General features: G+C 27.9%; 1 protein-coding gene across 1 annotated transcript; it reads left to right on the forward strand.

Moving 5' to 3' along the window:
* The first annotated feature begins 13,536 nt into the window (after positions 1 to 13,536).
* Positions 13,537 to 15,026, forward strand: LOC135922134 (basic proline-rich protein-like). The gene is made up of 4 exons (XM_065456553.1): positions 13,537 to 13,555; positions 13,762 to 13,977; positions 14,337 to 14,708; positions 14,839 to 15,026. The coding sequence occupies exons 1-4, from the start codon at positions 13,537 to 13,539 to the stop codon at positions 15,024 to 15,026; spliced, it is 795 nt and encodes a 264-aa protein (XP_065312625.1).
* Positions 15,027 to 15,655: the final 629 nt, after the last annotated feature.

The following is a 15,655-nucleotide window of genomic DNA, read 5'->3' on the forward strand; positions in this document are numbered from 1 at the left end:
TCAATAAAATAAAAACATCAACAGCATTACCGAAAGATGGGGTGGTTATTGACTTATCCCGCGATCATCAATTTCCCGATAAAACGACATGGAATTACAGTGACTACTCTGAATCTACGAACACAACTTCAAGATTCAACCCAATTTATGAAACTGTCGATTTTGAGATAACCCTATCTGAGGATACTCAGATAAAAACAGAATGCAATTCGGAATATTGGAACTTGGGAAAGGTAAGTTTTTTGCTGGTTATATTCGGTCCATTCTCCCCTTTCCACCCTCTCCTTCACATACTGTATTAATATTTATTCATTATTCCATTTCACATAAAAAGGTATTTTTAAACAGAATACCAAAAGTAAACAAGTCAACCATTTTAATGTATAAATTGGATAAACAAATCACGAATATAATGCCTATCAAAATCCGCAGGAATGGCAGATTAGTCATCATAAACGTCTCTCGATTTCTGGCAGCTCCTTCCATGACAACCTATAAATTTTTTGTCAAAGTGTATAGAAGACGTAAACCTGCTAAAAACCTTTCCCCTGAAAGTTTTTTTTATTCGATCTATAATGCTTTATACATTTTTTTTTAAATTATAAATTTTCGAGATAGAATTAGGTCCTTGCTTATATGACCCAACTTCTGATAAACTGGGAGGGCAAGGAAGAATGCCCGAATTTGAAAATCTAATAATCGTCTTAAATTAATTCTAAAAAAAATTTTTTCGTCAAAATTACAATCATTGATTCATAAAATTTTGAGTTTGTGATTTTAAAGAAAACTAAGCCTCATAGATTGAAAGAATGAAATTATGTGCACCAGAGTATGAAAATACTCTTCAAAATAAAAATCTTCAATGATTTCTGATCTCTGAAAATTATTCTTTGAGAATTCTCAAAAACAGGTTTTTTGATCAAATTTTATCAAAAATTTCAAATTTCATAAAAAATATTTCTTGATGAAATCACATTTTAAAAGAAAATTTGATCTTATTTTAAAAAAATTTCAATTTTATGGATCTTCAAACTTTTGGGGAGAAATAAACTTTTCAAAAAATTTTTGAAGATTATTTCTTCAAACTTTGATTTGAACTCCATCACAAATATAATATAAATCTCAGATATTGCGAACTATGATGTGCGAACCATGATGCATGGGACAATTTAGCATGGGGCAATCATATTAAAAATATAGATATTTGTATTTATATCCGGTCCATTTTTTTCGTCGAATATAATTCGTTTGCCCAAGGCACGCCACCTTAATTTAATATTTACCAAAGGTTGTTAAAATACTATTTGTAGTGCGCTACTGTAGTACCCTTTTTTAGCAGTTATAGCATAGCGCCTTATTTTTTAGCCAAATAGTCATTGTGTTTGAGAGCTATTTTTTTCTGAAATTAGCCAAATAGTGCGCTTCGCTCATTTTAAAAAATATAATGAATACAACTAATAGGAGTTAAATTTATTCCATTTGTATTATAAATTAAAACTAGCTAGTGTAAAATATTTAAAATATTTTCGGAAGTTAAAGTGAATCAGATGCAGACATATTAATGTAAAATTACAATGGAAAAATGGTAGTCTTGATAACATTAATATCAATTTTTCCAATTGTTTATTAGTAAGGCGAATACTTACTTAGTGATTGTCAGTCAAGATTTTGAGATGTTATTATAATGATTTTATTATTAATTATAGCAAAGTAAATATTACCATACTTAATTACTTTTATTACATTAATTTTAGTCAGAGATCTGGAGAGGTACCATTTGCACTGCCCTGCCCGAATTTTTTTTCAAATAATTTTTTCGGCCCGTCAAGGCCTAGATTTTATATTTTCAAGCCCAGCCCGGCTTAGATTTTTTTTGAAAAATATTTTCACACTTGTCCTGGATTTTTTTTAAAATTTTTATAGCTAATAAAGCGATTTAAAATAATGGTTACAGCCCGGTCCAGGTATTTAAAATTTTTTTAGCCCCGGCCCGATATATTTTAAGAAATTAAAATACTGTCTGGTCCGGGCTTAGCCGAGTCTGCCCGTCTCTGATAGTCATTTTATTAAATAAGCTCTTTAAATCAATAAGTTTATCGAAAAATTATTTTAAAATATTTTTAGATTTAAGAAAAAAGAAAATAAATTAATTAATTTTTTTTATAAATAAAATAAAAAGGGTATCTAATATCGCACTACTTTTTTGACGCGATTTTTTGAAAATTGAAAGTAGGGTTAACAATATTGATATTTAGTAGAAGAAATATAATTTATTTTAAATATTATTTTTAAAAAAATTAGAACCACATTTTTATCCCTCTATTTTATTTTTTTTTGATTTGGTAATATTTTTTCTTTTTTTTTGCTTTATTGGGAATCACAATATCTTTATTAGCATCAACCTGATATCGCTGCATTGTAGAGACATCAAAAAACTAAATATTGAGATGTGTCATGAGCAGAATCAAGATCATTATTATCTGATTCACTGATATCTGGGTAAACTATAGAATTATGAGATGATTCAGATTTTTTAAAAGTTTAATTTTAATATTCACATATAATTATTAATACTGATCCTAACATGCTGTTTTCAATTCCTGAAATATATTTTTTTAGTATATTTTCTCTTTGGATTTGTTTGTAGAGAAATTTGTCCATTGGTGGGCAAAATTTCAAAATTGTTCATTATTGTTAGTGGTTTTAGAAAAAAAAATTGTTTCAAAATATTTATCATTATTCCCCATTCTCCTTTACCCAATAATAATCTTCCACATGCATTAATATTGTGTGTTCTCATTTAAAGGAATATTCATCATCAAACACTTAACAATTTTTTATAAATTTATAAAATATTAAAATTTTCAAATCTTTGAAATATCAAAGAACTGATTTTCGCCACTATTCAAATTTCCCATTTAAAATATTTTATTTTAATTTATCTATAAAATTTTAAAAGTTTAAGAATAGTATTTCTTGATAGTTTGAAGCAGTCTTAGCAAATTTTTTATTATAATATTTTTTTTTACAATATCATTTGAAAGTTAACCAACGACGTACATATAGTTTATTAAATATATTTTGGGTTCGAATCAGTATCGATTTTTGTGGAAGTAGTCTGAAAATAAACCCAGTATCTTCCATAAATTCTGCTATAAATAAGCAAAAGCTAAAACCACCTTTAAAAGGTGCTGTTTCCGCTCCTTGGATTGACAAACTTATGAGAAATGTAGCATTTTCCAGCAAATCCTACAATTATTCTATACCTGAACATTTCAAGGATCTCATTGATGTAGGAGATGTAAGTATAGTATATTCTAAATAATTATTAGATAAATTTTTAAGGGATAATTGTGACAAAAGTGAAAATTAAATATGTCTTTAAAATATATTTGCCGAAATTTTTTAAAAAAATGCCCCCCCCCTCTCATCTAGTGTTGTTAAAAAGTTCGATTTGAGTTTATTTTTAAAAACGGCTAACTCAATATTTTAACCAGAATAAAATTTTATTAACCTCGAGATTTCCACTAATACTTGAATAAAATATTGAGTTGCCGTTTTTAAAAATCGGCTCAAAACGAGCCGTTTAACAACACTACTCCTATCCTCATTTTCTCCTGCCAAGATTAACAAATTTTTTTAATTTGATGTTTTTAATGAAAATTTGAGGATATTATAAGTAAAGAAATAAAAATATTTTATACCTTTAATTTATTTATCTGAATAACATATATTATTTTACAGGCTAGAGCGGTATGTGGAGCGGGAGGTTGTAACCCTATAAATATTGCATATAATTTAGGGAATAATGATTACTTTTCATTGGATAAAAGTCGAGGTATATATTGTTTAAAAAGAAATTATATATATATAAAATAAAAAACAATTTTGATCCTAATTCCTCTCACTTTAAACTAACCATAGAGTAAGCATATAATATTTGTGTCATACACAATAATTTTCTGAATAATATTTAATGGAATCCATGTAATTTAGTGAAGTTACTTTTAATATACTAAGAAAAGTTCATGACTAAATTGTCTGAAATTTATAGGATATGTTTTTCACATCACACATTTTTCGACTAAATCAGATTTTCAAATTTTTAGACAGACTTCAACAAAATATTTTTATACTATTTTCCAACTAAATTACTATTATTTAGCACCTTTACAAAATTTTTTTTTAAAAAAAATCGGATTTTTACAAGAAATGTATATCCCCATATTACAAACTTTGGGGGATAAGATATTACATTTATATTGTGTATGATTATGGACATTGCAGGTAACATATAAAATCGAAGTTTTTAACCAAAAGTTGTTTTATTCAGGTTTCTGATTACTAAAATTTTGAAAAGTGGGTTTCACTTCCGATTCCAATTTTGTTAATGCAATCAATTTGTTCTTGTTTTAAGAGTTCCAAGTTTTGGTTCTATTGCGTTTTTCAATGTGGAACATATAATCAACGAAATTATTGAAAATATAAAAGCCATTAATATAGGTTAATTCCATCTTTATATTTTTCTTTTAACAGGTAACAAGCTACGCATTCTCGTCGCGGATCTGAATTACCAACAACTGTTTTCAAATGGAAAGGTATTAATTTTGTTTGTAACCAAATATGTAAAACCTTAGCAAAAGTGAGAGAGTTTACATAAATTATCAGTTATGACATGAGAAATTAGTAATTAAATATTGTTTGTTGAAGCCCATATTGCCCGCCCTCAATATCTTTTATTTGTTTAGTCGGACCATTAATCTATCATTGGGCAGGCAATACTAACATTTGGTATATTAACATGGGAATTCGGAGTATCATTATTTTAGAACATTTATCAAGAGCGATTTCAAAAATTTTTAAATCCCATATACCCGGAAATGTATTCTAGAATGTGTAGAATAAATCTACCCTATATATTTCAAATAATTTTTCGCCATATATTTGTTAGCATTTTTAATTTACATGAAAAAATTCATATAAAAATCACTATAAATTAAAAGTTATTCTAGAGTTTACGATAAAAATTGTTTGGAATTCAGAATTTAGATAACTCCATACATACTTAAATATATTTCCGGTCAAATCAGATTTTTAACTATTCCTTTAAGAGGAAGTGAAATTCTTTTAGGTATTAGTCATAGGTGAAAGTATTTTTTTTAAATGACAAAAATTTCCCATGAAGGATATATTCACAAGGTTTGGCTAAAACATTATATCAGTCCTAAAAAATTGGGTTCTAAGGATTAAAAAATTGCCCCTTGATGTTTGCAATTACCATGACCAATACCGTTATATTTTTTGACATGTATCTACCATTTATATCTCTTTAAAATATATCTTAATACAGGTATTCTCTTTGAAGATACCATTTAACTTAAATTATCTGTAAGATAATTGGAGGTTTGGAATTGTGGCGAGGGATTTTAAACATTGGGCGGGCAGGCGGGTTATGTTAAAATAGTTATTTTTAAACAATTTGCTAGCTATTGAGCGGGTGAATTAAAAATATTTTTTGCACGAAATGAACAGAACGAATTAAAATTCATTAAAAAAAATTTATTTTATAATATTGCATATCTTACAATTAGAAGTAAAAATATATTAAAATAAAATAAATAGAGAGTCAACAACCAATCAAATAATTTTAAAAATTTACCCCGCGCTCATCCATTGAAAAAAATTGTTTAACCGGCCTAATTTTTTAAAATGGCAGGCTTTTAGGGTCCATTCTAGACCTCTAGTGTAAATAGCGTCAAAATTTAAAATATATTGTTAAAACTAAATTTTGATTAACTAAATATCCTTTATTTGAATTTAATTTGAAATATATAAACATATAAATAAATGAATATAAAAATATTATTGCATCAAAATTTAAAATATATTGTTAAAACTAAATTTTGATTAATTAAATATCATTTATTTGAATTTAATTTGAAATATATAAACATATAAATAAATGAATATAAAAATATTATTGCTGGCCTTTAATATTAAAAAACATTATTAAAGTTTTCATTAGTGACCTTAAGTGTGTATTTAGCTACACCAAAAAGTATTTCCACTTTATCTTACGATAATCTTCAAATGTATTAAAGTCCAGACTCTTCTACATCCCGATGCGGATAACGATTTTACTCCTCCCCCCCCCCTTTAATTTATAATACCCCCAACCCATTTTATTTATGATGATAAGGTCTTTATAATTCCCTTTTCAATCACAATCTTATATTACCCGTTGTAAAAGATAAAATTTTATATTAATTTTTTATCAAATTCTTCATAGTTTAATGGGAAAAATGGGTCTATGAAAATCAAAAAATAAAATTTGCCTTATTTGTTTTAATTTGTAAAAAAAACTCCAAGAAAATTTTAATAAATTTAATAAAATAAAATATATGGAATATAATAGTTGAATGGATACAGATATTTTTAAGTATGTAGATAAGATGCAGTTACAACATTTATGGAACTCTGCGTTCAACCATTTCATATATGTCAGATTGCAAAAAAATTTCAATTGTTTATTATTTTTTTAATTAAAATATCTACAACCGAAATTTCATTTTTCCATGATTATTTAAATTGAATTTTTATAGGCATATTAAAAATAAATATCTACTTAAAATATTTTAATTCACTTTAGCATTTTCAACCTGAATGTTAAGTATAATTTACCAAGAATTTTGACTCGGGAGAATTCGAAAGAAGAAAACTAAAATTAATGTAAAATACATAAATTAGTTCTATAGCAGTGTCCTATATGTTTAATACTTAATAGTAGCAAAAAAAGAAATTTAAAAGAAAAACAAAAATAGAAAGAAAAAAAAACAAAAAAAGAAAAGAAAGAAAAAAACAACAAAAAACAAAAAACAACAAAAAACAAAAAACAACAAAAACAACAAAAAAAACAAAAAAACAACAAAAAAAACAAAAAAAAACAAAAAGAGAATGATAAATAGAAATAGAAATGCCATCAATACTTAAAATAAACCAAAATAGGGTGTCCTCCATAAATTACATTTTGACCTATACTAAAAAGCAATTAAATATCCAAATTAAACCGACTCAGGATACGGCCTTAACGTTAAATATATCTTTTTTAAATCATAGACTCCAATCCTGTCAGTGCAAATGATTGCCAATTTCAATTCAGACCATGCCGAGTGTACATTGAACATCAAGATTATAGACATAAATGACAATAGCCCAATATTTGTTAAACCTTACAGAGCGGAAATAGCTAATGACTACTCTGTTAAGGCGGAAGTCATTAAGGTAAAAAAGTAATAATTTTTTAGAGTATAAAACTCGAATTTTTATAGATTAAAAGTTCTATTAAAGCAGAATACATTTAAAATGCTTATAAAATTTAAATTTTTTTGAACCCGATCTGATAAATTTGAGACAGCCGAGTCTTGCCCGTAAACCTTTAAAGATGTTGGGCTGGTTATATTCGGATCTATGCAAGTATAATAAATTGGCATATTAGCAGCTTTATTATCATATGTTGTAAGATTTAGGTCCAACTCAAGGAATTATTTTTAATCACATAACTTGTCAGACTTGACAAATTATTAATAAAAATTAGAGACCTGCAAGAGTACCATTTGCATGGCCGGGCCCGAATTTTTAAAAAAAATTTTTTTAGCTGGGATTTTATATTTTTATTCGGTTTGGAGTTTTTTTTAAAAAAAAAATTGTTTTAGCCGGTTCGGATTTTTAAAAAATATATTATATTTATTTATAATTTTATAGATAGCATGGCGATTTAATATATTCGGTCTAAATATTCTGCCCGGCCTTCTATTATTTATTTTAGGCCAAGCCCGGGTATATTTAAAAAAATATACACTATTTTTCTAATAAAGTTAATTGCTATTTTCCAAAAATGTTTTTATTAAAATAAAAATATATACTATACACTAGGAATGGCATATTAAATAAACATACAACGAATTTCATTTGATTAGCTTATAAAGTCGAACTGCCCCAATGGTGAACTTCTTTCTTTCTTTATTGTTATTCCCTCTGATCAGAATATTATTTAAATTAAATCTCAATCAGTCTGAGCTAAATATTTAAAAAAAATGTCCTATGCTTGGCTCTATCTTAACACAAAATGGCACTTTATATTGGTTTCATATTGATAACATTTACATTAAAATTTCCTACATTTAAAAATAGTATTTACATTAAAATTTCCTACATTTAAAAAAAATAGTTTAGTTTATAATAATAAAAATTACATATGCTGTGCTTGGATCTATCAGAATACAAATTAGCTGGTCATGCCTCCTATATAAACCATTTACATTAAAATATGAATTTTTATTAAACTACAGTTTTGCTTATAATGAAAAAAACCAAAATGGCGTGTCACCAGCTGATTTGTTTTTAATGCCGCTTCAAAATACAATTTAGTCAATGGTTGAAGAAAAAATTAATTAGAAAAATAAATAGATGTGTAATAAATATTTATCAAAGGCGATAGCGGAAGACATTGACTTTGGTGATAACGGAAAAATATTCTACATGATAAAGGACGCTGATGACATGTTCGACATTGATAATATCACCGGGACGATTTACGTCACGAGTAAATTTAAATTTTGAATTAAATGTCATTTTAGTTAAGTTAGTGTTCACAATGAAAAGTAACGATAGGAGTGAGGGGGGGGGGGGTAGGATAGGATAGATGAATTATTTGTTATTTCTTATTTTTAATGCTATACATGTTTAGGCCCTTTAAACCTCGAGAAAAGGGTTAGTCTTAACGTTGAGGTTTTCGCCTATGATAAAGGTAGGCCATGGAAATATTCTAGCGCTATTGTTGACATTCGATTGAATCATACGATCAACCAATATCCCCCTGTATTCGATCACAATTATTATGGTACTAGCTGCTTCGAAGACATTCGTACCGGTGCGATCATCATACGGGTTTTCCCTATCTATTGATACATTTATTTTTGTAGAGAGAAAAAATATCAGATCCCTGCATGCAACTACCAAATCCCGATCTGGGCATAAAGATAAATATAATTTTTAAGATCTGAAAATAGTCTGGACCATATATAAAATTTTAAAAAAGCCTTGACCATAATTTATATTTTTTAAAAACAAATTCAAATTATCAAGAAACTAATTTCTTTTTCTAAAAAATATTATTTTTTGTATCGCTAGGTTTGTTAAATGGCTCGATTTAGCTAATTTTAAATTAAGATTTTAGAGAAAATAATAATACGTAAGTCCCGAATAGATATCATCTAAACTTTTTTGCCATCAATGAGCAAAAATCTTTTTTAGGTTGCATAATTTGCTATGACTAAAATATTAGTTTAGCCGTTTTTAAAAAATTAAGACATTTAACTACATTACGTATCGCGAAGTTATTACGATTACTTTTCAAATATTTATAAAATGCAACTGAGATTAGTAAAAGATCTCTAATCCTAATTAATTTTCTTTTATTTGGAGTTTTTAAAGCTAGCTTTCAAATTTAGATTGGAAAACCAATTTTTTTAAATGTGACGTAAATTAATCTATGTTACAATGTTATATTTAATGAATCGTATTCATTAAAACTGGCGTAGCCATAATTTCAGGGGGTTAGGGAGAGTGTTCAGTATTGGATTTTTTTTTGGCCGTTGATCACTCTCGATTCCTTCGGACTTCAGTCAGGTTATGCTTATGAAAATAATTAGAATTTTATAACATCTCCGTTAAAGTTAGTTGAATAATTGGAAAACACTAATTCTAAAATATTAGTTTCTATGACTTTAGCCATTATAGTAGTAATATAAAAGCGACTGAAAGTACTTATTCTGAACATTTTATTAATGTATAGTGCTTTCTTGTATAGTAATTTGCTTTGTACACAGTTTAGAAAATTTTAGCAATACAAGAAAAAGTTGCTAAAACCCATATTATACCAGAAATGATATAATAGAATTAAATATCTGGTTTGCTCTAATTTTTTCTGCCATATAAGTATATACATATATATATTAATTCATCAATTAATTTACGAACGAAAAGAAATTTAAACCAAGTTATAAACTAAATGAAAATTATGATGTCAAACTTTAAGCATGAATTGAGCAAAGCTTTAGGAAATAAATTTTGAAACTTATATAGTAAATTTTAGTGCTTCCACCCAGTTGGTACAAAGTTTCAACAACACATTATTGGCAAAACAATAACAAATTTAGAACAAACGTTATTAGTGTATTTGGTTAGCGTTCAACTTTTCGATTTTATGCCATTTTTTTATGCGAAGTGCCAAAATTTTATTAAAGAAATTAAATGTGTCTATAATATTGTTTATTGGCATATTTAATTTTTAGAAATTTTTAACCTACCCTGAAAAAGAAATTTCTGAGATAATTTCTTAGAAATAGAAAATTTAGGAGAAGAGTATCACTAAAACACAAATTTTTGTTTGGCCATGTCATATGAGAGCCTATGTTTATACTTGATAAAAACCAATATAATATTTGTAAATAATATCTAAAAATAATTAAATACCATGATGTAAAATGAAAATAAATATTTATTATAACGTTTTCGATAAAATATTATATTAATATATCAGGTTTTAAAGGAAAAATAAAAATAAAATAAAAATATAAAATTATGAATTAAATAAATATTTTAACATAGTATAATGATGATATATATTTCGATAAGTGGGTAGCTATTGAGCCATTTATAGATTATAAATAATGTTTTTGAAAATATCTCAATTCAATGAATGCTCATTCAGAAGTATAAATAGTTTATTGAAGATGGGCTAAATAACTGAATTCAATTTATAAATGTCAAATCTGGCAGGTAATGTGATTATAACTAAATAGAAATTTAAATAAATCAGATGTTGTAGCGGAAATTTCCTTGAGTTGAACCGAAATCAAATTTTTCTTCTTCCTTTGTTCGATTCTCGATGGAGCCAATATTTTTCTGAAAACCAACCTCTACAACGTGGTTAGTGTTAAAAAAAACTATAGAGATCTGGGTTAGAGGTTAATATAATATTGAAATTAATGGCTGAATAGTTACCCACTTACACCGATATTTCTTGTATTACACATATAAATATATAAATTATTTCCAGACGTTTAAAAATAACTCATAATAATGATTAAATTTTTTTTAAAATATATATAAGGTTCATGCCTTCGATCCCGATTACGAAGACGTGCCTTTGAATTGGAAATCGATCACGAATTTTAACATACGAAAGGTTAGACATCTACCTAGTTTGAGGTCGCCAAGAGGGAATATAACTGGCCAAAAATTTATAAAAAATAGTAGTATTTTTGGGCGTAAAAATACTTTGAACAAACGCGGAATATATAACACGTATAAAAAGCCTAAAAGGGATGAGCCTTCGGGTCGCGGAAATGTGGTAGCCATCTATTATTCCATTGTAGGGGATAACGATAACGGCGTGTTCGCCATTGATTCTAAGATGGGGGACATAAAGACGATTGCTAAATTGGACGCCGAGACTAAATCTTATTATGAGCTTGTCGTTCAGGTATAAATTAAAATATAAGATAAAAAATAATCATTTCCAACAGAGTTAATAAACTTTAAGTTGCCACTTTTAAAGGTATGTTCAATTTAATTAAATCCCAGCGTCAATCTCATCAGTTGGCGCTGTGTTTTATATAATGTGCGATATAATAAATTATAATTTGGCAGATCATGAGTGACTCTTAATCATACTAAATAATTTTATGTGTCATAATTCCAGATGTATATTATTTTTTATGTACCAATTGAGTCCCTTTTATGTATGATCAACATAATATAAATTATCCCGAAATTTAAAAATAAATTTAAATACAAATATATTTTTTTAAACTTTGGTAAGTCTAAGATATTACCAAAGCGTTCTGGTGTTCTAAGAGTTTGATAGTTATATTATTTCTAATTATAACTATAAATATATATAAAAAAAAAACAAATTATCATAAGAACAAATATTAAGTATAAATATATAGTTTTTTAGGCATAAGTTAATACGATCACAAGCAGAGGATAACATTATAACGTGTAATTCAAATTTTTTTGAAGGGAATAAATGAATTACTAAGCAGACGATATCATTTTAACGTGTAAACGTTTTAAATATCCAAATTTTTGGAAATATGATTTTGTAACTCTCGATTATTGGCTTTCCAATCTTTTGACATTATGTGCTCGAATATTCTAGAATAGTCTTAGCCCTAAAGTGATAATGTTATTAAACGTAAGTGCTCTTAACAAGAAAATACCAACTTAGGACTTGTGAATTTTAATATATTTTCGTTTTAAAAAAATGGAAAGTAATTTATTTTTTTTTAAATCGATTTAGGCCTAATTTATAATAAACGGATTATTATTAATGCGTTGCGTTATTTAACGTTATCGAAATCACAGTTTATTCTTTAAAGCGATAACAATGATAAATTGAGCGTTAATATTTTTTTTAAAATAAAATTCTATTAATTGGCTTGATTTTGAGAATAACGTATAACTTGGGCATAACACACTCACTATAATTAGACCTTAGGGTACATAAATTTTTACCTATTAGGAGGGGGGACATAATACACACCTCAAATGTCTTTAACATTTTAATCGCGATTTATAAAATGAACAGCTCAATATTATATAGCTTTATAAATAAATACTATTAGGCTACCGACGAAGGCGGAAGCGGATTGAAAACCACGGTAATAGTCTACATTCAAGTCAAAGATATTAATGATAACCCACCAGAAATTATTGGTCCCGCTCAGGCCCTTGGTATTTTTTTTAACAAACCTATCTTAAGATATTAGATAAAATAAAATTACCCCAATCGCGATTGGAAAAAATTGTTTTAAGAGAAAATATATGAAATTCGATATAATACAGCCAAGCAAGGTCTGTAAAATATAATTATACAAGATGCCCACCCCGAAGTTTATTTGTATAAGAAGCAAGCTTCACTTGGCCCGTATTAATAATCAAAATAACGAATGGAAAAGTCGTTAATTGTAATTTTTTATAAAAAATGCGAAAGGTCCAGTATATATATAATATATTTTACGCGCATTCTTGATAATTTAAATTTTGTACATCAAATTTATATAACCTTAAAAAAACACGCTCACAAATCCTTTTATGTGCAAAAGGTGTTTCGGTGAACGCAAAACCGGGGGATTTGGTATATGTGGTAAAAGCGATAGATAAGGACATAAGTAACAACCCGATAGATCCTGTCACGTTGAAGGAAGGCTTACCAGCTCCTAGCTTCAGTTTTGAACCAGCCACTGGGGAGATAAAAGTTGCCTCTACATCCCTTCAGCCAGGTGGTTAATAAATGATTCTTTATTTATGAGTAACAAACTTAGTGTAGAGAGAAAAAAGGAATGAAAAGGAAGGAATAAAAATATTAACAAATTATGTCATTAATTTGCAGGAGAAGAAACTTTGACAATTGAAGCTAAAGACAAAGGAACACCACCCCTAACATCCTCTCTTTCTATCCCCATCAAAATGTTCCTTGTTGAAGCAGGTTATTAACTTTCCAATTAAGTAAAATTAATTACTTTTCGCTTTTTTTTGGAGAGACATTTGATTTTATAATTTTAAGAGAATATTTTTAAAGGAATTCCTGAAAATTTTCTTCATAGGAATATTAAAATATATATAATGTACATTGTCATTATACTAGTAGATCATTTATTTAAAAAATCTCTCTTCCTCCATCCTCCCTACCAGAAAGTCCAAATCCTGAGATCTACCAAAGTTCTGTTCCGGGAGCGTTTGCGGAAAAAAACAAAAAAAAACTTTCTCCCTTAATATGGGCCATTATAATAATAATAGTAGTCTTCCTGATTATTCTTATTGTCGTAACTTGCTACGTTTATCATAAGAAGAAGAAGGATAAAGCTGAGAAATTAGCAGCTGGAAGTACTGGGGTCGGAACAAAATCGAGTAATATTATATTTCCTTTATTTCTATAGTATTTAAACAGTATAATTCTGGTAAGCTAATTAGGACAGTCATGTAGGTTTTTTAAAATTTTTTTTGTTGAATATTATTACATAACGCAACTAATAAATTTGAGATACAATAACATATTCTAAACACTTTGCGGAGGAACTGTCTAAATAGATCTGAGATAATTCCCCTTAAATTTATTGATTGAATCTTTTAATAATTTAGAATCTATGATATCATTTTAAATATCTAGTATATCTCAAATATAAAATAGTTTTATTTTTTTTTAAAAAAAACCTTATATTTTTTTAAAAATTAAATATTGTTTTTGCACATCATCAAATTCCTATAAGCTAAAGGCTCATCCCAAACACCGTCCCTTCTTACCAAGGAGAAAATGGAAAATGAAAAAAGGGGTAAGGATGATAAAGGTAAAGATGACAAAGGAGCGGATAAGGATAAAGCTAAAACGACTACGTTGAAGGCTGTTCCTGGTCTACCACCTCCACCTGGAGGAGCCCCGATTAGACCACCCGAACCTGGTATGGATGGAAAATTACCACTAGGACCCTCTCCACCTCCTGGAAAGGGGCTTGCTGTCCCCCCACCTCCTCCAGGCACGAGGCCCGCCGACCCATCACCTGCTCTAGGGGCAAGACCTACTGGTCCACCACCTCCTCCAGGGGCAAGACCTGCTGCTCCACCCCCACCCGGAGCTATTGCCGGTAAATGTTGATTTTACAAATGAGAATGCAAATTCATGTTTTTAACTTATTGATTAATCTTTTAATTAAAAGGTTATAATACTAATAGATTAAATTAGCATTATTATATATTATTTTTCTAATTACTTAGGAGCGAGACTTTCTGGAGCGGCTCACGTTAGACCTCCGATGCCTCCTGGCACTGCACCCCCGTTGAATCCCGGAGGACCACCAAAATCTATGGATTTATCTAAACCTCCGTCCACAGCTGTTCCCGCCACGGCAAAACCACCCGTTTTTGCAGGCGCCTTACCTCCACTCAAAGTTATCATCATTTAATAAAATATATTAGGATTATAAAGATAAAGAACTTACAGCAGTAAATTGAAAGCGTAGTATGGTTCTATATGAATCCACAAGGCATGGGTAATAACAAAATTTAAATGATCTTATAACGATGGAGATTAAATTAATTGAATACGTATAAGGCAACTACAAAAGTTTAGTATTCAAAAAGAGAAAAATGGGATCATCATAAAATTGCCTGGGACTATATTAGGATGGCTAAGATAAGAAAATAGTATATATGAATTATGTATTGAAGCTCTAAAATAAAAATGAAACATTTTATATAAAACATTAAGGTTAATTAAATTGGAAAGCAAGCAATTGTTTGAGTTAATATTTCGTGGTGTTAAGAGATTATAGTAATAATAAGAAAATAGGGTTACTCACTGAATCACGGGGAAATTTTTGATATTTTTTTTATATATAATAATAAATAAATGATAATCTGAATTTAGGTGGAAATTTTTATCATAATTCATTAATTTTACAAAAAAACGGAGTATATTTAAAAATTTAAAAAAACTTGTGAAAATTTTCATAATTCTTTAATTTCACAATAAAAACAAGACATGTTCTATTAAGCTATTAAGTTATGACTTAAATCAAATACTAAATTATTA

The sequence above is a fragment of the Gordionus sp. m RMFG-2023 genome, chromosome 1 (assembly GCF_954871325.1).
Source record: "Gordionus sp. m RMFG-2023 chromosome 1, tfGorSpeb1-WG-v2, whole genome shotgun sequence".
NCBI lineage: Eukaryota > Metazoa > Nematomorpha > Gordioida > Chordodea > Parachordodidae > Gordionus > Gordionus sp. m RMFG-2023.